Below are 26,024 nucleotides of genomic sequence, written 5' to 3'. Positions count from 1 at the left end.
GGTCATTTGATTCTAGATTTTTCATTGTTTTGTGATTTTCATATCTCCAGTTTGGTAGCTCCTAAATTTATGAAATAAATTTTGTAGTGTTCACTAGGAAGTGTAGTATTTAGTAAAAATATTATCTTGGCACTTACAGTAGAGATTTTGGCAGATTTAAATAGGGATTTGAAATGTGTTTTTGAATGCATTCAAATTTGTTTATTTTATATCTAGAGTTCCTGTGCTCCAAAAATTATGAAATTTTTGTGGTAAGCTATTCTTGTCATATATAAACTTTGGTAAAAATTTGAGGATCAGTGCATGTGTAGATTTATAGTTATAGATTTTTCTTTTATGACTAGTTAATCCTTGCATGAATTTTCATAAATTAATTATGAGTCCAAAATTTATGAAATTTGTTGGAGGTAATCCTAGTACCATATGGATGCTAAGAAAAATAGGAAATCTATTGCTTGACACTTTTCAATAGGGTTTTCCATTTATGCTATTTCAAGCCTTGCTGCCTTATCATTTTTGTATAGAATGTTCTACTTAGTAAAATGACATGAAATTTTTATAGTAGTCCTTTGATAGCATTAGTAAGGCACTGTAAATTTTTGAGAATTTATTAAGTATATCTGATATATGTTTATTATTTAACCTAGATATCTAAATAAAATAATAAAGGCAATTAAATAAATAGTTTGGGCTTCACCATTATATTATCTTAAATGTATTTGGTATGCTTAAACTGTTGGTAGATTCTATGTTGTCAAATTTTGAATGATTACATAAAGTAGAAGTATTATTACTTTATATTGCATATTAAATAGTTTCCGGACTGATTCTAGAATTTGATGAGTTGCATGTTGAAACTGATGTGTACTGTAAAAATGGTTAATAACAAAGTTGTAGAGAATTTGATAAGCTTTCCAGAAAGTCCAAGATCACTGGATTTGGATTTGTAGAACTCCAGTTATGAGTGAAACAAGTAGCTGCTATTTTATGGTATAATCAATGCATTATGGAAGTAGATAATTAAATAACCGAGAAGAGATATGCACCTACTCAATGAACATGATGCACTTGTTAACATATATGCATTCGTAATACTTATGCCATACTCATGCATCTAGGATCGGAGGAAGAGATCACGTTGCTGGAATTCGAAGAAGCAGAGGAAGGGAATCAGCAGGAGGATCCGCAAGCCGCAGCTCCCGAAGGCGTGGAGCAGAACCCTGAAGAGCTTCCAGAGTGTCCTGACCACCGCCCTACTTCCTTTCTGTGAGGCAAGCCCCGGAGCATTATAAGTCTCCCAGTAATTTACAAATGTTTACTTAAGTACTTATAATTGCTGCATTAGGTTATAAGAGTTGAATGAAACCACTTGATGCATGTACATTCCTTGTCCAAATATTACACCTTTAACCGGTATAGGTCTAGGATCGAATATATATGCTTAGCCATGCTTAGACCGGTAGAAGTCGGGTGATGTCCTGTCACCTGCGAGATATAGGTGGATATCGGAGCATGGTTGGCTATATTTGCTATCGTGGAACAAGAACCATGGGGTAAAAGTAAATCGAGACCGGACAGGAAGTCGATAGAGAAGCGACAAGACATGGAGGTCTTGGGTGTGGATTTATCCCCGTCTATGTCGATTAAGGACCGTACCGTTGTTGGTGCTTCTGACAAGATTGAACGCATGCCTCTCACTTAGCTGGCCGGATAACTCGTTCTGACCGCGAAGCCGAGTAATTCAACTTAGGCCGGGAATCGTTCTGTTGTGCGCTCCTTCCAGGGAACGATCAGACTGAGCCCAAGGGCAGGCTTGGCCTGAGCATCCTGGCATCTGGTGTTCCAGATTGTGCGGCGTAGTACGGAACCGTGAAATGTGTACCGGAGTTGTACCAAAGGTGACCTAAGGCTATCGTGGTTGGTAGACCTGGGTTTGTGTTAGGAATAAATTCTTAGCTGGTTGAAATCGATTTGAATCACCGTCTCTCCCGGATAGTGAGAAACTTGGCTAGTCCCAACATCGTAGTAACTGTGTTATGAAACATGATGGTTCGGATGAAAATGGAATTACAATACCTGCTATGGTTACTATTGTATGCTTCTAAATGATATACCACATGTTTGGCACAGGATAGTTGCTAATCTAGAAATGGATAGTTATACTTAACTTGATAAAGGAATCATAATTGTACAATGGGTAAGTTGCCTTTTTCGCAAAGTGTTGTCAAGTTACGTCCACTTATACAGCCTTGCATAATCCTTGGAGTCATTTTATTTCTGGTTCATGACGGGTAAGCCTAGCTGAGTACCTTCTCGTACTCAGGGTTTATTTTCCCATTGTTGCAAATGGCACTGTGTATCATGGTTATTGCAAGAGTTGCTTCTATCCCACTGTGGATGAGGAGTAAGCCTTGGGCAGGCTTCTTTAGTAATTCCTATCTTTGCTTTTGTGGACCGTGATCTGGCTTGGCACTATATCAAACTATGTTGGAAACTTTATCTTCAAACTTATTTGCTTCTGCTTTATTTATCAAACTTGGTTTGTAATAACTTTTAATCGTACTCTGATGATGAAAAGTATCTGTGAACTTTATGTAACATGTGGCATGTATGTTGAATCCTGTACGATCTTGGTTGTTGTAAATCGTTTATCGAGACCCGTCGTGGTACTCGACAGACTACCGGGTTTATATGGGTTCAAGTATGACAGTGCGACCCCTTGCGGATTGCCATTGTACTTGTATTCTTATAAATTGGTCGGTTCTGCGACAGAATACAGCCCTACCATGGTGCACTTGACCACATACTTGCTCGCTCTAGATGAGCAGTATGACTGGCATGCCTCAGAGCTAAGGAAGTGTCTTCGACGAGCCAAGAAAGCCGAGATCTTCTCCAGGATGCTTCAGGTACAGCTCGCTAAAGCACATGTCGGTGTGGTAGCCACAGAGCATCGTGAAACTACCATGTCAGAAGCCCTGAAGGAGGCCAAAGATTGGCATGCCCATCAGCTGGGAGAGGCCTACCTTGTCACCAGGGCTAAGTGAAGGACGCTCGCCGCTGAGTGGTAGAATCCCTTGATCTTGGATGGGATTCCTGTCCACCCACCAGAAAGACAGAGAGCCAGTGTTGCAGTACCACCAACAACCCCACCCTCGGAGGTGTCAGAAGGAGAGCCCTTTCTTCCTCTCACTCAGCCACTACCAAGAGAGGAGGTAGATCCATAGCCGGGCAATAGAAGAAACCACCTAGCCTAGGAGTGAAGCTATGTGGTCCGATGAAGTAGATTAGCTGTCTTAGGGTAGATGTAACCATAGTCAGTAGTGTCCTTCATCACTGTCCTCCAGTATTATAATCTTTCCATTGTATTCATCCGTAATTGTTAAGATCGTCTGGTCGTAGGAGGCACGCAATGTGTCGAGAGTGGGAGAGTAAGTGCATGTACATTGTACTAGTGTAAGGGCGTTTGGAACGTGCATGTTGTTTATTCTATTGTGTTTGATACGTCAATTTACCCTTAGGTTTTGTTAGACTTGCTTAGGGTTCTCAAGATGACGTCCAGTAGTTATGGGAGAAGCAACCATTCTGATGTAAGCAGAACAGTCAGGATTGGATAACAGAGGATACTGTATCAACTAATTGTGGATGTCCCCAATAGAATACTTGAGTCTCCATAAATTAAATCTATCATGGGATTTGATTTCCTTGTTCCTTATTGTATAAGGAATCCTTGTTGTCTGAATCTTCCCTTGCAATACCCCTCTGATTCTATGGTCAATGACCCCACTGCTTTCACTGCGTGTAAGTTGGTAAAGTTGTCTGGTTAATAGCTTATGATGCCGTGGCAAAACCGAGGGCCCCTGTGGAGCAACTACCACATGGAGACGCTGCTCAGTATGCGTTGGTATCGAGGTTGTTGACCAGCACCTTTGCCAAGTTACACCACCGTATCGCTTTCGCTATAAAATATTCTCCTTGGAAAACATTCTGGTGTGCAAACGGGAAATCCACAACGGGTTGATGAAGTAGTGTTTCCTCAAAGTAACCAAGAGGACATGGTTTTGGAGGAAGTACGTATGTCTTGATCTCAGTTTATACGAAAGACTAGAGCCTATTGTGGTCAAGGAAGGGAAGGAAAAGAAGAGCGACCAAGAAAAGTTGGTCCTCGGGTAGTCGGGAGTGATTGGAAAAGCTTGATTGGATGTCATGTCCCAAGGCTGTGCCCAGCTTGACCACGCTACACATGCTGGCCACTATTGTCGTGTGCCCTGTGGACGCCGTTAGTGTCAGGGTCCACTAGCACCCTGTTCTCGTGTGACCACGACATTATGCCACATCCATCATACTCGTGCACTATGCGCTTCCCCTTTTCCTGGTACCCTATCCTCTCTCGATCCCTGCCCTGACTCCCATACCAGACCCCACCCCTTTCCCTCTCCTTTTTCTTCTTTTGGGAACACGGCCGTCTACATGCCTCCTCATCAAGCGAATCCCCTTCCCTCCTCCTTTTCCTCCCTCCGCTTGAGCTCGCGTAGGGAGCGCACCATGGCCGACTTTTCCCCCACTTCGTGAACCACTAGTACCTCCCTTCCACGCTGCCTCCACTTTCGGTGCGCTACGTCCCCACCTCCATTCGCCCACTATAAGATGTCTTTACTTTCCTCTTTTCCCCCATCCCCCTCGCCTCTGAAGCAGAGCTCGTAGAGTAGATCCTTCCGTTCGTGCAAGTTGGAGTAGCTCGGGAATCAACTAAGTCGAGAAAGTAGCAGTCGGAGACAGATCTAGGAGATCCAGTCGTTGCTTGTGAAATGGGGGTCGTCAGTCAGAGGTGATTGTGTAATCTAAGAAGAAGGGATTTGGTGTTGTCAAAAAAGTTCAAGTCTATCTCTTGTTAGTTAGGTCTTAGGGTTCACGATGATCGATTTCTCACCCTCGTGCTTCTGGATCTATTGGACATACGCCATGTTGTGGTTGATCATTATCTTGCTATTTCTCCATTACCCTTGTCTAGCTCGACTTCTGGATTAAGCCTTGGTTGTACTAGGTTGCTCTTAATCATGTATCTCTAAATCTATGTGTGGTTTACTATCCACAGCCGTGTAATCTTCCGTGTAAATTTAGATCAATGAAGGTAATCATATTTTCCCCTTTTCGATTCTTGTTTCGAATCTCGGGATGAGATTCTTTTAAGGGGGAAGATTGTAACACCTCTGGTGTTACGAACCTACTTAGCACCTAGGTTAAGGCCTTGGAGAATCTAGCCGAACAAGTTTTTGAATTTTAACAAGTCAAAACACACAAGCAACGAAAAACAATTTCTATAAACAAAAACAAAATATAACGTATGTATAGTGCTTATGTAAAAATGGTGAGCAGATAGTGTAGATAAGATACAACTTTAATTTTGGGAAGTGAATATTGTTAACTAGGGTTTTGGGAGCACAAAAATTGAATCCGAAATTTAAACTAGAACTTTCCGTTGAATCGACAAGAAATTGAACTTAGGTTATGAACGTCATTTTTGGTGAATTATATTGAGCAAAATAGTTAAAAGGTGCTTAAATGTTTTGCTCCTATGGGTTAGTATGTAGTATGGGCTATTGAGTGAAATATTCATTGGTTGAAATTAATAAGGTTTAGACATATTAAAAATTGCAACAAAAAGTGTTAATGGTCGTTAGTTCTAACCAAACCTTGCCCTCTTCTAAGTCTGGAAATGATAGTAGACAATGCCGTTTTGACACTCAAATTCTAACCAAATTGTTTAAACACTAACTTCATGTTCTCGTACTGTTGGTTGCCTCTAAGTGAGTACTTGAGCATGTCTTAGGTGGTAGTGGTGTTGGGTGTCACAATACCCTCACAAAAATTGTCCGAACCTCGTTAAAACATGTCAAAGTCGTGTCATTAGCGCTCTGTTCGCGAACTAAGGTTCAGACCGATGAGCTCACATTGGCATCCATCTACCTCCTTCCCTGGTGGTCCTCTGGTCATGGCGATGGCGTTGCTAGGTCGTTGGCAATATGGACTTTACGATAGGGGAGTTAGTTGAACCTCAACTGTGATCGTTAGTGACTTTTGCTACGCTTTGAAATGTGTGCACGTCACCTAGAGCAGCCATTCGGACTGGGGTCATGATCACCACGGGCACAGCGTGGTGGCACCGGGGTCACGTTGTGACCAAGCCGCGGTCGCTGGCCCACGCGTGCGCTAGGCCTGTGCCACGCTGCGCCTAGGTCTTGCATGGCCCAACCCAGCTGGCAGTGGTCTAGTCACACAGCTGTGGTGTGCGTGCACCAATGCTAGCCACCGAGCCATGTGCGAGGTCATGGCGGAGCTGTAGCTGTCACCACCTTGCCATCGTGGTGCTCACCCCACCTTTCATCCTACCTACCGCGTCGAGTCTCTAGACGTGTGCTGCTATAGCCGCGCCTAGGTCAACGACCCCGGTCACTGTGGTGATGAGATGTTTCCCTGCCTCGCTCGCTAGCCGACACCAGTGAGCCCTCGCTCGGGTCTTGCCGCTCCATTCAAGCGCATCGCGCCAAGCCCACGAACCGTCACATGTGCGCACATGTTTGAGCTACCACCATCAAATGGAGTTGCCCCGTCTTAATCCGCTCGCCCACGCTCAGGTGCACTCTCCACGACATGACCATGGCTAGAGCTCCGCCTTTCCACCCTCCAATTTGCCTAGCTCAGGGCTTCACAGTTTGATTCCTCGTACCAACAGGTGGCATAAGAAGGCAACTAGGCGTTCCATCTTTCCCATGCCTGGTCAAGCGCTACCGACCGCTAATTTAGTGTTTTGCTCGCCGCCGACCATGGGCGCCACCGCAGCCAGTGGATCGGGGGTATGTCCCAATTCATGGGGAAAGAACCCAATTGGTGGCGTTTCCGGACTCGTGTTGATCCACTCTAGCTGGTGCTCGTGACAGGTTGGTTTGGTTTCTTATCATGGGTGCGGTGATGTGACAGTGCTACGCTCGGAGAGCCATCGCCCGCTCGGTCGCACGTGGCCAGACCGCCCCAGCGCTCCCATGTTTCAACCGTCATTGGAGCGTGCACCATGGTGAGCTATTGATGCTTCTCCGCCACCTCTACCCTTCCGAGAGTGCGTAGGTTCATTGGAACAGGCATGCCGCCGCAACGGCTAGCCGCTCGCCACTGCCGCTCTAGGCAGTATGCTGCTAAGTTCCCAACCGCCATCCATGCTTGCGGGTTTAGCTGTAGATGGTGGTCGGCCCTTTATTCCTTTCGTAGCGGGTCTAGCTCGCCCGACATAACCGTTGTTGCCACCGGTGTGCCATGCCGTCGCGCGCGGGTACGCCGGGGACCGCCCCGTTGTGAAGGTAACATATTCCAAGGTCCTTAATGTAAACACGTCTCTCATGCAATAGTGATCAAAGGCGCCGCGTAATAACCGGTTAGTCTGGGGGTTCTTTTGCAAAATGCGAGCGCGCGCTGGGGCCTTTCGGTCTTGGGCCGCGCTGGGCCGTCGCGACGCGCACGTGGCCACACCCGCCCTGGGTTGCTGGGCCGATTAAGTCACCACCGGCCCTTTTCTTTTCTAAAGCATTTCCTAAAGTAGTTTCTCAAACCAAACTTGTAAATTCAATAGAAATTTGTCTAGTTGACCAAAAATTGTGAGACCAATTTTGTTCGGTTCTTAAAATCATGATCTACCTGTTAGTGTATTTTGTTCACATAGTTTTATGGAAATTTCAAGAGTAATCTAATTAATTAGAAGCACTTAATATTGTTAAAACATCAACTTGTAGGAATTATTGTGAGGAATTGGTAGTAGTGTTGGCTTTGAAATTTTTATAGAAAATTTCTAACATTATTAGATGCTAATTGTATTTTTTGTAGCTCCAAAATAATTAAATTGCTAAGGTAGCTAAATGAGCCATAGTTCGAATATATAAATTTAATCAATAAGAAGCCAAAACACCTTGGAATCGTAGGACTAAAATATTTTTCCGGAAACAAGACTTACCCGATGACGTGGATACGTAGCCTAGTACGCTACTCATTAGGCAGAACAGTAATGGCACGCCTGATGTTGTTCTTGACGTGAACCCTCAAGTATGGCCCGTCACGGCCACGGGTTACATTAGGGCCTGTCGGTCTCTTCCTTGGTGTCAGAGTTTTGACCCAGGCCCATACGCCTGGACCTGGAGTGGTTGGCAGCTGTATGGGACCCCATCGGGCGAGGCGAAGCCCATGGCCTTGGGGTCCGGTGAGGCGGAGCCCTCCCCCAAAGGTCGGGCGAAGCGGAGCCCGTTGCCTCGGGGTCGGGCGAGGCGGAGCCCGTGGCCTCGAGGTCGGGCGAGGCGGAGCGCGCAGTCTTGGGGACGAGCGAGGCGAAGCCCACCCCCGGAGGTCGAGCGAGGCGGAGCCCGTGGCCTCGGGGTCGGGCGAGGTGGAGCCCATCCCCAGAGGTCGGGCGAGGCGGAGCCCGCCCCCAGAGGTCGGGCGAGGCAGAGCCTATGTACCTAGGGGTCGGTTGGCGCTGGAGTCACGCTCTTGACTGCTCGGATGAATCGATGTTGACAGTCATTAGCTCCTTCTCTTCGGATACCCTAGTATTGTTCCCCGACAAGCGGGATGATGGGTATGGAAACCACCGGCATCTTGAAATGTGGTCCGAGCGCCATGTCCATCGTGGTTCCTTGCACCATGGAGAAGGTCTGCAGCTGCGCGAGGCAGGTGTCCATGATGATGGCGCTGCAGAAGATGGGCACCATGGCCAGCACCATCTTGGCCTGCTCCACCTGTGTCACCCGGCACTAACGCCATGGGTTCGCCGCCTCATCCTTCTCTGTCTAAACTATGGCCGCCCTGTCCAGGAATCTGCATGAGCACGCAATCAAACAGTGCCGTCAGTGCCTGCTTGCCAGGAGTAGTTTCTTGAGGCTGAACAGTAGTTTTATATAAGCATGGTAGTGAACTAAGCGTCAACCTGAATGGCCTATCCCTGTGCGCCATGAACTCCATGTCAGACGAAGCTTTGTTCCTGCTGATCTCGTACAGCTCGTCGAGGTCCTCAGGGACCTGCTGTTTCTGTTCCTGATTGCAGCGACGTACACCTGAACACAACTACCGCACCTCGTTACTTCCTATCCTATGGTAAAGGCAGAAGAATGGAGAGAAAGGGAGAGAGAGGGTGTTTAGGTCCTATTTAGTTTCCATAAGTCAGGTGACTTATTAAGTCAGGTGATTGAAAACTAGTGATTTATAAGTCATGTCTGTTTGGTTGTAGATGACTTATAAGCTCATGCCTGTTAAGTGAAAGGTATGGGCCCCACGCGGAAAAGGGTGGCTTATAAGTTTTAAGCAGGGGTGACTTATAAGTTGGTGGTGTTTGGCAAAATCAGTCACTTATTTCACTTTTTAACTTATAAGTAGGCGACTTATTTAGAACCAAACAGGCCCTTTCTTGACCTGGAAGATCTCCTTTAGCGCACTGCTTCCCTGCACGGTGGCCATGTGTTACATCGGCGTGCCAGCGATGAAGACGATGATGGCCATGTTTCGTTAGCCTTACTCGACGATGTGGATACATAGACTAGTACGCTAGTCGTTAGAGCTAGCTTGTTAGCTTGCGAGGCGTAATCGTGTTCTTAAAGTTGTGGTTGTCGTAGGTTAATTACATTTTCTGTTGCATCTACGTATATTATAATAGGAACAACGATTGATCGTGGAGTCGACCAAAGTGGCAGAAAAGATGGTGTCTTGGTGATCGTGTTACCACGATGGAATGCTAATCCTTGGTTACCTCTTGCCCAGGCAAACTCCGGTGCATAACCCCTATTATTCTGTACTTTATTTTATACTTGTGCATTAAGTTTTAAGGAGTTGAATGAAAACCACTTGCATATATATATCCATATCCTATGAGTCCTACTAGTATGTCAGGATCATATAGACTGTTATGCTATAGGATCTGGTAGAAGTTGGAGTGATTACCTGTCACTCGCGAGAGATAGAAAAGATATTATTGTTGTTATTATATTACTATCATATGGAATATATATAGAGTATAATTGGAGACCGGGAGGAATAGTACTTTGGATCTGGACTTGGTTAGGCATTCGAGCGAGGCTCGGATTGCACTTGTTCCGTCTATGTCGATTGAGGACCGTCTATTGCTACGGATGGTAGTCAGGTCACAGACTTATTATCCTGAGCACATACTTGCTTATGGAAGCGGGAAGACTCGTTGCGCTCTTGTCGTGGGTTCCAGCTCTTTTTCGGACCGACTGATTGGAGGCGGGAAAAGGTGGAGGTCTAAGCACCATGCTGAGACCGGGTCTCAAGTGTGGGGGCTTGGAGTCCAAGTTTGGACGGGAACCTAGATCCCTCGACAGGAGTAAAATGGGTTGGTCTCGTTTGTGTCTGGGGTATAAATGGGGTGTGTGTTTCGGAGTACCCAACTGGGATACATTGATTCGCGAATCACCGTTTCTGTGAGACGGCACCGATTTGGCTATGGTCTAGCACCGTAGTAAGAACTGAAATATGAAATATGAAATATGGTAAAATGGTTCTGATTGCTTACCACCTGCTTGAAAGTAGCATAGGTGCTTACATAGAATGGATAGTTAATGGACTAATGATGACTGCTAATAAAATTTAATATAAGGACGCACGTTTAGTAATGCTTCCGTAAATACAATAACCCACAAGCCAAACAAGCCTTGCATATCCTTGGAGTCTTTTATTTTTCTTCTGTCGGGTAAGTCTTGCTGAGTACAATCGAGTACTCAAGGTTTTATTCTCCCTGTTGCAGGTGACCGATGGATGGTAGACGACTTTTGTGTGTGGAAACCTCCTGGTGGGCTCAGAGAGGATTCCTTTCACGCTACGACTGTAGTGTTTATTTATAACCCTCACTAAAAGTTTTTTGAAGAAAAGATTTATGATTCACCATTAATCTTTATTTCTGTTGTAATTCTGATTATATGTTGTTCTCTGCTGCAAGATAAAAATGTAAATCTAAAATGTATAAACTCTTTTACATGTCAAATGGTCTTAATTCCGCTATTGCATTCAACTTGTTTAAGTACTCTAATGTTGTAATAAAGTGATGTAAGAAATGGTTAAAAATATTGTAAACTTTATTCTCTCATTTATGATTCCGACGGAAAAATGTGGATTTTCGAGTTCTTCCTTGGGTGTGCTCGACAAAACACCATGATTTAGTGCACTCTCTTGGGTACTTAGTGTCTAATAAAAGACAAGTATTCTTAGGAGGACATTAGATTATGCGGTTCTGCCACAATGACGCCCGTGGTGGCGGCGAACCCCTTCTCCCATCCCTTGTTTTTCTAGTCCTGGATCCACACGAACACCGTGACGCTGAAGGCGCCGCCGGTGCAGAGGCTAAGTAGCACGTTGTTGAAGCAGCTGGACATCTGCAGCTTCTCCTTGGGATGCTTGGCGTCGAATTGGTCGGCGCAGTGCACCGGCAGGGCCGCTTGATGCCTCCCGAGACGAGCGCGATGAGGTACAGCGCCAGGTAGAGGTGCACCTCATTTGCCACCGTGCATCCGCTGGTACGTGAGCGGTTCTCTAGGGTCGCACGGCGGAGGCTTTAGCCGGTCGGAGCGCGCCTGCAGCATCAGCAGCAGGAGCCCCTGCAAATGCAAGAAACACCACACAAAGGCCGGCTCCAGCCCACCCCCCCCCTATAGCTGGTGCATCAATGAAAATATGGGAAGGGTGAGAGAGAAGAAGAGGTGGAGGAAAGAAGAAAAATAGAGAGAGATGAAGAAGAAGAGACCAACTCTCCTTGAATCCTGTTCTGCATCCACCACGACGTCACAGATAAACGCAAGCGATCGATAAAGCAGCAGGGAAACCATCCGTCAGACACAGAACAGGCATTCGTACCACGAGCTCAACCACTGATGATAGGATCACAGTCATGTATCGGCCGATGAAGACGTCCGCGAAGACGGAGATGAGCATGGCGATCATGTAGCTGGTGCCCATGTAGTTGGTCAGTAGGTTTGAGTCTTCAAGGTTCATGTGCATGACGCCCAGGAAGTAGATCACGAGGTTCACGGCCAGAGACAAGGTGGCCATGTTCTCAAGTCCGAAATTGACTGCAAAATCAACACCACGGCTCCGAGTGTTATGCTTGGTTCAAAGATGTTTCTTGGCCACTTACGGCAAATCTGGTAACTAGTGTCGCGTAATTAACACTTGGTGCTGCTCATATATTTCTTGTGAACATGTTGGTATCTTAATATTATTAATTAGACGCTCCATGTTAATCTTCATGAGACGTACTAGAAAAAAAAGATATATCATAAATTCACATAATAATCGGAAACATCTGGCTATTGATTTGGTAGACTCTACTCAACATAGTTAATAATAACCCTGGATTTATTTTGTTTTCCAATAGGTTACCCTCTACCATTACGATAAATAAATAAAGTAACCTTCTAATTTGCATCCAAATTCACCTCTATCATCATAAAAGATAAATTAAAAATGACCCTCTAAATTTGCATCTAAATTACACACGTCTATCACTATGAAAGGTAATGCAAATTAACCCCTAAATTTGCTTTTAAATTAACCAAATCTGCCATTATGAAAAATGATATAAATTAACCCCTTTAAGTTTGCCTAATTTTCTACACTCTCATCATCGTCACCAATAATAGTTATTGGATCGTTCACAAAAACAACAAATAGAGTAACCCATCAATTTGCATCTAAATTATCCACCCTACCATTATAAAACTTAATTTTAAATAAATCTCTAAAATTTGCATCTAAATTACCCACATACGTTTTTACGAAAGATAATATAAATTACCCACTTTAATTTATCTCTAAATTATTTATCATTATAAAAAATAAACTAAACTAAATCTCAATTACGTCTAAAATACCAATGTGAGGTATTATGGAAAACAAACTCAATAACCATAAAGTATGTTCTATATGTTTCTAAATTACATATATTGTTTCAAAGTATCATACATGTTATGTGCCACTATGTAGACCAAGTAAACATGCATATTTTATGCTAGGATTACTATAATAGGTTGGTTATTGATTGTGAATAAAATGTCCTCTTAAAAAGACCATGTACCAATGTATTGATACTAATAATTCATTTTAAATTATACTAAATTCTATAATTCATTATTTTAGATGGGTTCATAATTTTGAATTAAACATTATGATATACTAATGTTGGTGGTTAAAATTCAATACCCCTGCGAATATAATTTTTTGATAGAGAAAATTTAACATGTTGAGTACTGTGGCACATACTAAAATGACCGATTTTGGCATTGTAGTAAAAATAAGTATAGGACCTAGGATCAATTTTTAAATAAAATTGTAAAGAACAATTCTGAATAAAAAATACAATAAGTACTAGAGTTTCAAATTAACACGTGGATAAAAGTTTACAACAACTAATAGGATCAAAAGCTATAGTATAGAATCAAGATGTTAATAATATGATATAACAAGAGCTGATATAACATAAGAAAAAGTTTCTACTAAATACACATTAAATATCCACAAGTCAAAGGTGCAATGCAAAATATGAAAACAAATATCTGGGGTATCTATGCGTATGTGTTAGAAAATGAATAAAGATATGTAGAGTAAAGATAAACAATTCTGATTAGTTGTACTCACTAAATTTATTCATGAAATTTTAATAATTATATAGATGAGATTGTAGGCCATGTTAGAGTACTAATTGATTGCCTGATTGTACAGTGGTTAATTTTACTTTAGAAATTGCCTAACTAGTCCCTCACTTTATATATATTCAACTTGGTCAAATGAGTTCAAAATGTAGGGTGTTTTATTTTTGTTTTAAGTTAAACTTCTACTTTGACAACATCTATCGTGACATACCATGAGGTATGTCATGATAGCGCACTTATTTAATATGTTAGATGTTGTCAAAGTTGAAAAAGTTTAACTTAAATAAAAAATAATATATTTAATGAAACTAATTTGATGTTGATGCTATACTTTCTGAAGGTTTAAAGAGTTTGACTTAGAATAAATCTAAAACATGTTACATTTTGGAACGGAGGGGACTATTAGTCCAGGCATAGCAACTCTCTGACTCCATCACCTAATGTTTTTGGTTCATAATAAATAGTCCCTTGATGGGGTATTATTATTTTTTATATACATTCAGCATATGATGTGATTTCATGTTATCATCTAGAAACACATTGTCTAGAAAATTGCTACTATCTATAATCAACAGAATTAGCTCGATAAAACTGAATATATGGGCTCAAAAGAATTAGTTTCGCAAGTGCATTCACTTGAGTACTTAAGAAATAAATTCTTCTGAATGCAAATTCAGTCCAGAAACCATAAAGTTTTAATTACACCTTTTCTTTCTAAGAGACAATATAAACAGTTAGGAATAGGAGGGTACCAAGAATGAAGAAACTATTGCCCAAACCACCATGGCGTCCTCGCAATGCAGGTCTTCCCCGCCAATCAACCTTCCCTTCAACGACTTCATACGTATTTCCTCCAACAACACGTGTCTCCACCTAGTCCACAGATAATATATGTGAATAACCAAGCCACGCCTTTGTCATCCTTTTTGGCTTAGGATCAAGTTTGTGAAAATATGTCTTTGCAGATATGGATAAGTAAGCATTAAATGCAGAAATAAACTTAGCCCTTGTTTAGTTCCACCCCAACTTCCAAAAAGTTGCTACAGTACCTGTCACATCGAATGTTTACGGCCCGTGCATGGAGCATTAAATGTAGACGAAAAGATAAACTAATTGCACAGTTTGGTGGAAAATTGCGAGACGAACGTTTTGAGCCTAATTAGTCCATGTTTGAATACTATTTGCCAAATAAAAACGAACGTACTACAGTAGACCCAAAATCCAAATTCCTACAACTAAACACAGCCTTAATCTGGAGTGATCTACTTTGTTGTTGGATCCGGATACTTTACTTTAACCCTTATAAATTGTAAGGATTGAAGGGAAAGTGAGCTAGAGATATTGAAGCGGGGAAGCAATACTTTACTTTAATCCTTATAAATTGTAAGGATTGAAGGAGAAGTGAGCTCGAGATAGAATTCTTCGTGACATGACGAAAATTTTCCCTTTTTGAATTCTTTTTTAGTATATGAAGCAAAAAGAAAGAAAAGATGGATAAGGATTGTATTCTTTAATTATTTATCTATGTTTTATTACTTAATTTATGATTTACGAATTTCAAAATTTTTTTTAGAGATATTGAAGCGGGGTCGCGGGGAAGCAATAAATTGTAAGGATCGATATCATCATCGGCGACTCGTTGACAAACACATCGTCAACCACTAGGAGAATAACACAATTAAATCCTAGAACGAGTTCAAGAAAATTGAGTACTCGCATAAGCCAAGAATTTGAATCCAGGTGGACAGGTTGTATCACAAAGAACCCAACCAGCTTAGCTACGCATAGTTCGCTATGATGAGAAGATTGGACAGCCCATATGATCAGTAGGTTCAGCTCAGGCACAACGTTTGATGAGTATCACTTAAGGTAGTACGTACAACCATAGCTTCTTCATGAATGAGTGTCTGATATTGTTTCGCCGGTATCTATAAGTGTTCGGATGCAATAAGCCAATAACACGACTAAGTTCTCTGTTTTTTTGTTTGTTCTTGCCAAGTCATCAATAAAAGCGCCCATGGATGCGGGCACGTGATTGTTTGGTTTCATATTTTTTTAGGAATAAGTTCAGAGTGTAGAATCCAATCCATAAAAGAAAAGGAGACAGTCATGTTGACAGTTATCCATGCACACGCAGTTTTCATACAAAGGTAATAGCAATCATGTCTTCTGCTATATGAAATACTCCCAATAAGCAGTTAAGCACCAGCTGTATCAAAAGGAAAATATATGGGAACCAAGGACCAAGGCACATACCATGAAGATGGAGTCTGCCTTGCCGTTGGCTTCAGATGCTTTGCTCATCTCCTCGGGTTCCTATTAAGATTCAAGAAAATCATACAGATGAGAACATTGGCATGATGAGAAGTTGGAAATGACAGAGAGAAAGCAAAGCTACCATTTTGGCCAAGAACTAAGTGGAATAGGCAGAAGGTGCTGCTGCAATGACATATAAAGGCATGCTGCAGCCTGCAGGAACGAGTCATCCTAGGATACTGACATTCTTTTGATTTGTTTATTCTTGCTACCGGCATTAACTGTGGAGTTCTTTGAATTCTTTTGTACAGCTTGGTGGCTATATACAATCACAACCGTCAGACATTGTTTTAGAACTTAGCAAACTCATGCACACAAAAATTAGTCACTTCGATTGGAAATATCCACAGATGTGTTCTTCAAGGACCTTCCTGTCCATATCACACACGTCAATTTCGGTACCTTAACAATACTGATATTCACTTGATTAGTTTATTCTTGCTACAGGCATTAAAGTTCTTCGAATTCTTTTGTGCAACTTCATGGATATATACAATCACAACTGCCAGACATTGGTTTAGAACTTAGCAAACTCAGTGCACACAAAGATTAGTCAATTTGTCCAGCTCTTCTGTCATATGCATAATGCATAGTAGACTCACCATGGAAATATCCACAGATGTGTTCTTCAAGGATTTTCCTGTCCATATCACACGTCGTCCTTCTGTACTTTAACAATGCTGAAAACAAACCATGTATCTCCTACTCTCGTTCCTCACTGACGGCGATCAAATCGAAGCAAAAAAATGGTTCAGAAACACTGAAACAGCCCTCGAGAGCGCGACACTTCATTGGAGCATTGCTTGCCACTTGCTGCCAGGGCCGGCGTTGGCACATGATGGATTTTGGTAGACAGCAATGTAAAACTAAGGAGCAATCCACAATTCCACGGAGACGACGAGAATGTCCCCGCGGAAACACCAAGTCAGAAGGCACAAGGACGCAGGAGGAATCTTTGGTTAAGAATTCTCCCAGCCTGCACTCTGCATATTTCTGTTCCTAAATTAAAAGAGTTGCCCTCCGACTAACTTTATCTATTTTGCATTAGGAGATCCATGTGCAGCATTTTAAATTATGAGCAACGGAGCACAACTTGCACTGAAATTAAAATAGTATATATAGTCGGAAGAAAATTTCTTTAGAATCAATTCAGCTTACGACCAACTTTATCTACTTTGCATTAGGAGATCCATCATGTGCAATTTTAAATTATGAGCAACGGAGCACAACTTGCATTGAAATTTAAATAGTATAGTCGGGAGAAAATTTCTTTAGAATCAATTCAGCTTACGTTTCAGTAAAGGTCCACCAGGATACGATTTGCAAAATTGCAGGGAAAGCGGAAGGAAGTCAACTTCAAGCATCTCCTAAGGTCCATCACGATACGTATTGGATACTCCGATAGGTCGGCCGATAGGCCGATACGGTATCAGGGAAGTATGGGGAGGACAAATGGCTTGGAAACACAACTTTGCAAGAACAATATCCAAGTGTTTATAATATAGCCAGGCCTAAACATGTAACTATAGGTAAAGTGTTTTTTTTTTCCACCCAATCTCTCTTGGCGCAGAATCTAACAGGTCCTAAGTTAGTAGCTTGGAATAATATGTTACCACACATTACTAACATACAATTTTCCTAAGAGCTAGATGTTTTTCATTGGAATTTACACCCAAATAGACAATTCTCAGTGAAATCACACTACCAAGCATTAATAAATGTTGATGTCCCCAATTTTAACAAAGTTTATGGAAACAGAAGGCCCCATTAAAAATCAAAATCTTTTCGTGGTATTTACGAAGAGGAGTTGTATTGACCAAGGATAATCTTGCTAAGCGCAACTGGCACGGTAGTAAAATTTGATGCTTTTGTCATAAAAATGAGACAATTAGGCACCTATTTTTTGAATGCCACTTCGCTCGTTCTATTGGTCGATTATTCAAGTGGTTACTAGACTAACTAAACCTTGCAGTGTTTCTCACTTATTTGGTGGTTGGTTAGGAGGATTTAGTAAAGAATTAAAACCACTACATCTGCTTGGAGCGGCTGCTACTTGCGAGTCACTTTGGCTTAGTAGAAATGATATTGTTATTCAAAAGAAAAAACATGTTCTTCATGTGTAGGTTATTTATTTGGTCATCCACTGGCTATGTACTTGGGTTATCCTACAGAAGGTCGCTTCTCAAGACTTGGTTGTGGCAGGGTTTAAAATTTTGGCGAAATTTCGGCCGAATTTTGCGAAATTCGGTAATTTCGGTGGTGGCCGAAAGAAAAAAATCCAAAATTTTGTAATACACTAATACATATGCTATATAACTCTAGACTCGTATTTTCTATTGTTTATATTGCATATTCTTCTATTCAATAGATGTGTAGTCGTAAATCATACTAATATTTATTTAGATCTATATTTTTTTTTAGAAAAAAACATGCTTCATGTGCTAGTCTCTAAAAAAATTTCACCGAAATTTTAGCCCAATTTTGCAAAATTCGGTAATTTCGGTGGTGGCCGAAATTTTTGCAATACCGAAATTAAAAACCCTAGTTGTGGGGTAGGTGGCCAAGGATATTTTCTCCCAGCACATGAATCTAGTCTACGAATTGATAGTCACTAGAATGTGTCAATCTCCTTTAATTTTTGTGGTTGTGTGCCTCTTTGTTAGACAGAGGCCAGAAGTACATTTTCAAGGCTTTGTATCATTTTGATGTAATGCTTTGAGAATTTAATAAAAGCTTCCTTTATAAAAAAAATATATATCTTGAGCATGTGCTCCAACCTTTCCCGGGAACTATAGGTACTTTTCCATGCCGCTACCTAGGATTGCAGCTTCAGACCAGATCATTGCACAAAATTGACGTACAACCTCTCATCGAGCGAATCAGAAAAAGGCTACCAAGATGGAAGCATTGTACGTTGAATCGGGCAGGACGTCTAACGCCTATCACATCACTGCTTTCCTCTATGCCAACATACCATCTCACAGTATTCCCCCTATCGGTCTGGGCAAGAAAATAAATTAACAAAATTAGAAGGTCTTTTCTATGGAAATGGGACGACAACACAAATGGTGGTCACTATCCGGTCAATGGGACGACAACATAAATGGTGGCCACTGTCTAGTCAATTGGCCAACAGTCAGTAAGCCAAAACACCTTGGAGGGTTGGGAGTCACTGACTTGGACAAGTTTGGAAGAGACCTACGACTTCGTTGGCTATGGCAAGAATGGGTGGATGACTTTAAACCGTAGGAAGGAACGATGTGCCCTGCAATGCAGCTGACCGACTCGTCTACAATGCATCCACCACAATAATGGTGGGAAATGGCAGGAAAGCACGATTTTGGCACCACAGTTCAATTGATGGGGAAGCAGTGAAGCACCGAGAAATTTGGCACCACACTTATTCAAACTAGTTAAAAGGAAAAACAAATTTGTTGAGCAAGAGCTCCACAATGATGCCTGGATTCGAATCCTGTCCAGCGACATTGCAACAACCATCCAAATTGAGGAGCTCGTCTCATTGTGGATTAGGCTTCAAAATGTTCACTTGCAGCCCAGACTCAATAGCCTGGAGATGGACACCAGATGGACAATATTCCACGCATTCAACGGACCGGGTTCAGTTCAAAGGCTTATATAGAAGATACAAGCCAAACCTAATTTGGAAAGCTCACATAGAAAACAAGTGTAAGTTGTTTGCGTGGACGCTCATACAAAGCAAAATTCTCACGGCGGATGTTTTGGCTTCAAGGGGATGGCCTCACAAGGACTGTTGCGTTCTGTGTAATGGGCCACTTCAAACTTGCCTACACCTGTGCCTCCATTGCCCTCTTGCGAAACTTGTTTGGCATCAAGCGTTGGTCTGGGAACACTTTTGACACTGGTCTGATCCAACATGTGGACGATTCATCCACTGGCGGAGCCTCTTGGAGGCGAAGCTAGGCTGCTGCACCCCCCCCCCCCCCCCCCCCCCCCCCCCCCCCCCTCCCTTCTCTGAACAGGTTTCTAAAGGTAGGCTACAGTTAGCTTGTTTAGCACCAAGCTCAGGCATCAGTACATCCATTATCCAATCACGTTTGTTGTGTTTTGCCCCTCCCTTGTTTTATGTCAGGCTCCAACGCTGGATTCATCGTCCATCATCTCTTGGTGGGAGGCAATGACACAAAAGGTAGAAAAAGAGCAATGGCGGCGTTTCAATGGCTTGACCATTTACGTAATGTGGAACCTATGGAAATAGCCGAATCGGAGAATTTTGAAAACCGTTTCATGACAGCACAAGAAGTGGCTATGAAAGTAAAAGAAGACTTCGAGTTAAGGAAAGGGCGCTTGTTTCGATGTAACTTGCATGAAATTCTATTTGGTGTCTTCTTGAGTGGGGCGCCCTTGTGGTTTGGGGCATGTGTGCGAGGTCTCTCTGTCTTTATTGTGTTTAAAACTCATTTTGGCCCCGTTCGCTGGTCTGAAACTTGGCTGAAACTGCCTGAAAAACACTGTTCTGACTGAATTGTTGGAAGAGAAAAACACTATTCCGGCTAAAAAAAGAAGCCGAACAAGCCGAATATGGGGTAAGCCGAACAGGGCCTTTCCCTCTTGAAAGGCAGAGCTCCTGCCATCTTTTTCAAAAAAAAAAAGATACCAAAAGATCAACTCATCAACAGTATCAAGAAGAGCACATGCCCTTTTATTTACAGTTACATAGACTGAGATTGCACTGCCTTTCAATGAGAACGGCTCGCTGTAGCCATTTATGTGATATCTTTATACTTTGTTCCCTTACTGGACACACACAGTGTAACACTTTTGCTTGATTATTACTCTACCGGTCAGTTAATCAGAGCAGTCATACTGCCTGCATGGGTCAGGGGAGTACCACGCTTTTTTTTGCACTCCTATATGCAACATGAATGTTTCTGAAATTCTTGTATCCTTTTGTGGAGTGCACAAACATGCTGTGTTTGTTGTCGTTCTAGAAGTGCTATGTTGATCAGAGGAGCGGGAACAGACCGCAGTTTTCAAATTCCAAGAGTGGAGTAACAGATAAGCACAAATAGCAACTTCCAAACAGATGGGAAACACGTCATGGTCTGAAAAAATCAGACCAGCCGGCTGGTTGCCCACTCATTTCACTGTTTATCAAAACCAGCCAAACAGTGTTTTCTCTCACAAAACCAGCCAGTTTCAGCCAAGTTTTAGACCAGCAAACGGGGAACATAACATTTTTATACGATCTACGAGCTGAGTTTGCTGACGCTAGCTCAAAAAGGATACATGAATTTCAGCATAGCAACGATATCGCATTACGAAAGACAATGAATACCTTGATCCAGGCAAAACAATTCTTTCTGATCTCGTCCCTTACCATGTCGACCTCAGGCAAAGCTATAAGAACTAAGAAGCATACGCAAGAGCAATTCTTGTACTTCTGTTCACAGCGACTCATTTCTCTTCTCTTGAAAGAAGAGCGACACATTGTTACCGCTGCTTTTGTTCTCTTCTCGACACATTCATGTAACAGAAAGCTACAACATAGCTACTTCTAGAACAATAACAAACACAACAACGGGCCAACGGCATGTTGTAAACTCCAAGTTAGCTAACACTAGCACGAAAGGATACATGAATGCATGTTACATATTATTACGAAGAAGTGTTGCATCCCCTCACCCACACAGGCAGTATCATCGCTCGCACCAACCGTCTGGTGGAGTAACCAAGTAATATCTATGTGAGACAGAACAAACTTTGAAGTATTCCATACTCATTATCAACTGTTGAATCTGAAAATTATGCCAATATGCAACAAACATGGCACTGCCATTCTCATCTGTGCCAGAACGTCAATCATGCAGTCAAAAAGTGACTCGCCCAGATGTACATGAATCCAATTGATGAAAATCGATAAAACTGTTAGCACTTAGCAACCAGGAGTGAATATACTAATTATGTTCCACTGATGAATTTTGGAGAGCAAAACACCAGTGTCAAAACTCATGGAACACATCATTTTCACTGTCACGATCAGATGGCTGTGGAAGAGATGACTGAGGCCAGATCAAACACTTTTGAACTGAGCATAAAGATCTTCATGCTACTTCACTCACGGCATCAACAAGAAGCATGGATCCACATCAAGTTACAGGGGGGGGCGGAAGGCCATACATTTAAAACAAAAGAACAAATGCTACCTTAAAACACAGTGCTCAATATCAGAGTGAGTGAATGAATGCTTTAAACATTTGGTTAATAATTCAATAAGGAGTACTTTGCACGCACAACAATCCTGCCTTTCTCGACACCCAACTTAGCACCTGTGATCAGCCAGTGGCCAGGCGCATCTTGTGGGCCCTTCAATGTTTCTGTCATGTCAACGATCTTCAGAAGTTTAGCATTATCACTTGAGGATGATGAAGATTCGTCTGCTTTATGAATCGAAGAACTTGATGGGCTGTGGTCCCACACTGATCTTCTAATTGTGCACCCAGGAACCCTGGAGAACAAAAGTTTAAGGTGGAGAACACTCTTTGCACCAAAATCCCACACTCCCAACTGTGCTCCTGTAACAATATAAACACCAGATAGGTCCGTAATATTTGTTTCAGTGTACTCTATCGGTGCTGTGCTAACATGAGCAAAGTTCTTCCATTTGATTGGCTCGAACCATCGGCTGTCCTGTTCTTCAGGGCCTTGCCATTTTGGAGGTCCAATGGTAATATGGGAGTCCCAATGAGGTAGGAATATCTTTGGTAATGATCCAAGGTGCTGCAAATGAATAGCCAGACGATTCTGTTTGGCTCCTTCCAAGAGCAGTTTGAGGCCAACAATTGGTCGACGCCCAACAGAGATCTGCACGTGTCTCGTTCAGAGTTAGCATTTTCACCAAAAATTGATTGTCTTAAAAATATATATTTTTATGAGTAAAATGCACCATAGGTACAACACTTGTGCCTCAGGTGCAATTTACACATATGTGTTCTTCTGCATGCCCTGATCTTTAGAATTATATTATTATTCAGCCCAGTAGAAAAATGTTTATGATGGTAACTGTGCTTCACAGACTCAGCTAATACAAAATAGCATTTCTTCAGAACAATTAAAATAGCCTTTCTAGTGTAAAATTAGAAAAAGTGATCACTGTACTCATATGTTCAGATTTAAGGGGTAGCCTTTACCTGTTCTGTGCTAATGAAGAGCTTTGGGCCCATTAAGCTAAACTGAAGCGATGGGCAGACAGGTTCCTTCCTGTGGTGACCAGCAATACCTGGTGGAGCTGGAGCCCAAACTAGTGGGACTTGAAAATCTAAGAAGTACTGTAATTCTTCAATTGGAGGTTTGTCTGTAAAACAGAACTTATCAAAACAGTATAACCGAAGAGATATCATATTATATGTTAGCTTTAAGCTCAGGGTATTATAAATGCACAATATTCAATGTGGCGAATGAGTTGCATAAATGCATAGGACAAAATAAGTAATCAAAAGCAGGTCTTACAGGTCAAGTATAGCTCAACTGCACGAGCAAGGTGCTTCTTTCCTGGTATATCGTCAAGAAGAGAGACAATTGAGAGAAAGGTCATGCCTATGACATCTGGTGCTGAGGCAACAGTTCCTTTCCAATCACTATAACTTTGAACAAGATCACAACCACCCCTCCTTCTGAATATTACTGTCATATCCTGTGAAGGATAAAGCAACAGCTAATCAATGTTTACATATAAATGCTAGAACGATGGACAGTTCAGGTGCCAGGAGAGTGCATGTTCCATCTACAGGTGACTCTACAATGCCTCTCATTACTTGTACATGCGCACATTAAAACATCAGTTACAAAGACATATATGATTTAATTTTATGTGCCTCTGTCCTTACTGTCGTTACTGGTGAGTAGATTAACACGTGCTAGGGAGTTCATGGTGGTACTAGATGGAGAGGCAAGGTTATGACTGGGAGTAGGTTCTCCAGGTGATTAAGGGCCCATTTGGTAGTGCTCCGGCTCCAAACTCCACTCGCTCTAAGCTTCTGCTCCTCTCGGATTGTTGTGTTAACCATCTGGTATAGCTTCACAAGTGGATTTCATGCAATGACAGTCTCCTGGCTCCGTCTTCGAAGAAGCAAACCTGCCTTAGTCCGGAGAAGACCACAATCTTCTGGCAGCAGTGCAACACATGCCGGATCTGCGGTTGCCAACTTGGCCTCAGTGGTGGCAGGCAATCCTGCTTGACCTTGCCCTGAGCGCCCTTAAGTAGCAGCTGGGGGAGCAGCGGACATCGAAAAGGGATGGTGTGGGCAGCAGCGAGGGTTGGTGGGCGACAGAGATGGGCACCGCAGTCAGTGGAGAAGGGCAAGTGGAGAGGGCTCGGCCAACGCATGAATGCAGAGTGAATAAAGGATAGTAGGTATTTTGCTCCTTGAGTGCAGTCTCAAAACGGTGAATCGATTCGTGCAATTAACGAGTGGAGCTTGAGCAGGCGGCAGTGTTTGTTAGTGCTCCTCAGATTCTAGTGGGGATGCTGGCTCAGGGGCGCTACCAAATGGCCCCTAATGTGCTTACTTGCATATACTTAGTATATTTCATTACGCAACTCCAATGCAGTCTGGAAAGCATGGGTTGGGGAGGGGGGAACCAGTGTGGTTTGATTTTGGAACGCTTTGGGAATCAAACGGTGGAAAAGTGAACCATGTTTTAGGTTCGAATAGAGGCACTAAACAAATGGATCCAGTTGGCTGGAACACAGGAAAACAGACCCTCGGAAGTTTGAGCATAGAGCAGTTTTTCTCCAATTTTTATTTGGCATGGTCCCACTAACCGATTTTTGTAGTTTATTAGAGCTACTGAACCAAGCTTCTGTTCGCTTTTCATCAGCTTGTTGTTTCTAACCAACACTAGGCATGCAGCATGCTCTTAGCAGGTATCTATAGTTCATGTAAGTATAAGTCTACAATGCTAAGCTGTATGAAACTCCTCCAGCATGAGTTCAACAAATTCTGTTTTTCCCACTGAATGACCACAACAAACAATCTTCTCTCACACCAGACCTAGCCTCCCTCTTCATGCTACCACTATCTCAGCAAGCTTACGACAAGTTGCAGAATTTACAAAGGCAGCTGCTTATGGTGCCCTTTGATACACAGGCCATCGACCAATGGTCCTTCATATGGGTAAATCAGATTTACACTCCAGCAAACTTTATAATTTACCCTTTGTGAATGTCCAAGTCCCTGATACTCACAGATGGATCTGGAAATCAACATATGTTCTGAGAATTAATTATTTGCCTCGCTTATGTTTGTGGACAGACTAAATACAAGGACTATGCTCAGGAAAAGCAACAGCACATCCATGGAGGAAGATATTGAGCATCTCTTCTTTGCCAGTCCTTTTGCTACGCGGTGCTGGAATACTCTCAACATACAGTGGGATTTACACTTTAACTTGCATGGGAGGCTTTTAGCAGTGAGACGAGCCTCACATTCGCAATTCTTTATGGAGATTTTCATGGAAGCCTGCTGGGAGCTCTGGAAACTCAGAAATGGATTTTTTTATGGAGATCGTGCTAGTCATAGCCTCTGGGTCGCGGGATTCAAGGAACAGTGGGCGTACCCAGTGCAGAGAGCTCCCGCTCTGTGCGGGGTCTGGGGAAGGGTGTCAGTGGCAAGCCTTACCCTCGCATGTGCAATGCGAGGAGACCGCGACTCGAACCCGGGACCTTCCGGTCACAGGCGGTAAGACTCTACCGCTTGCACCAGGCCCGCCCTTCGGGATTCAAGGAACAGTCCATCCTCCAAATGCATTGAGTCAGAGAAGATCTTCAACCTTCTGTTTTCCAATGGCTAGGGTCACTTGTGTAATCTATTTTTCTTTTCTTTCTGTACATATGTTATACTCTCTTTTTATAAAAAAAAAAATAAAAAAAATGAAGTGCTGTGGGGGAACTCCCCCACAGTTTTTCCTTCAAAAAACTGATTGTAACTGTTTATTCACAATAGCTAACCCATTTTTTTAGAGATGCATCAAGTGCTCATA

At 42.5% G+C, this 26,024-nt stretch overlaps 1 protein-coding gene and 1 pseudogene across 1 annotated transcript; both read right to left on the bottom strand.

The window, feature by feature from the left end:
- LOC136461002 (protein NRT1/ PTR FAMILY 4.5-like) overlaps positions 1-15,993 on the bottom strand; it is a 56,549-nt pseudogene extending 40,556 nt beyond the window's left edge.
- A 5,624-nt stretch (positions 15,994-21,617) lies between these two features.
- On the bottom strand, positions 21,618-23,920 carry LOC136459006 (MACPF domain-containing protein CAD1-like). The gene is made up of 3 exons (XM_066458906.1): positions 23,493-23,920; positions 23,174-23,337; positions 21,618-22,847 (listed from the first exon to the last, which is right to left on the bottom strand). The coding sequence occupies exons 1-3, from the start codon at positions 23,671-23,673 to the stop codon at positions 22,245-22,247; spliced, it is 948 nt and encodes a 315-aa protein (XP_066315003.1). The 5' UTR covers positions 23,674-23,920; the 3' UTR covers positions 21,618-22,244.
- Between the last annotated feature and the right edge of the window lie 2,104 nt (positions 23,921-26,024).

The sequence above is a fragment of the Miscanthus floridulus genome, chromosome 6 (assembly GCF_019320115.1).
Source record: "Miscanthus floridulus cultivar M001 chromosome 6, ASM1932011v1, whole genome shotgun sequence".
Lineage (NCBI taxonomy): Eukaryota > Viridiplantae > Streptophyta > Magnoliopsida > Poales > Poaceae > Miscanthus > Miscanthus floridulus.
This window is presented reverse-complemented; position numbering and strand designations above follow the sequence as displayed.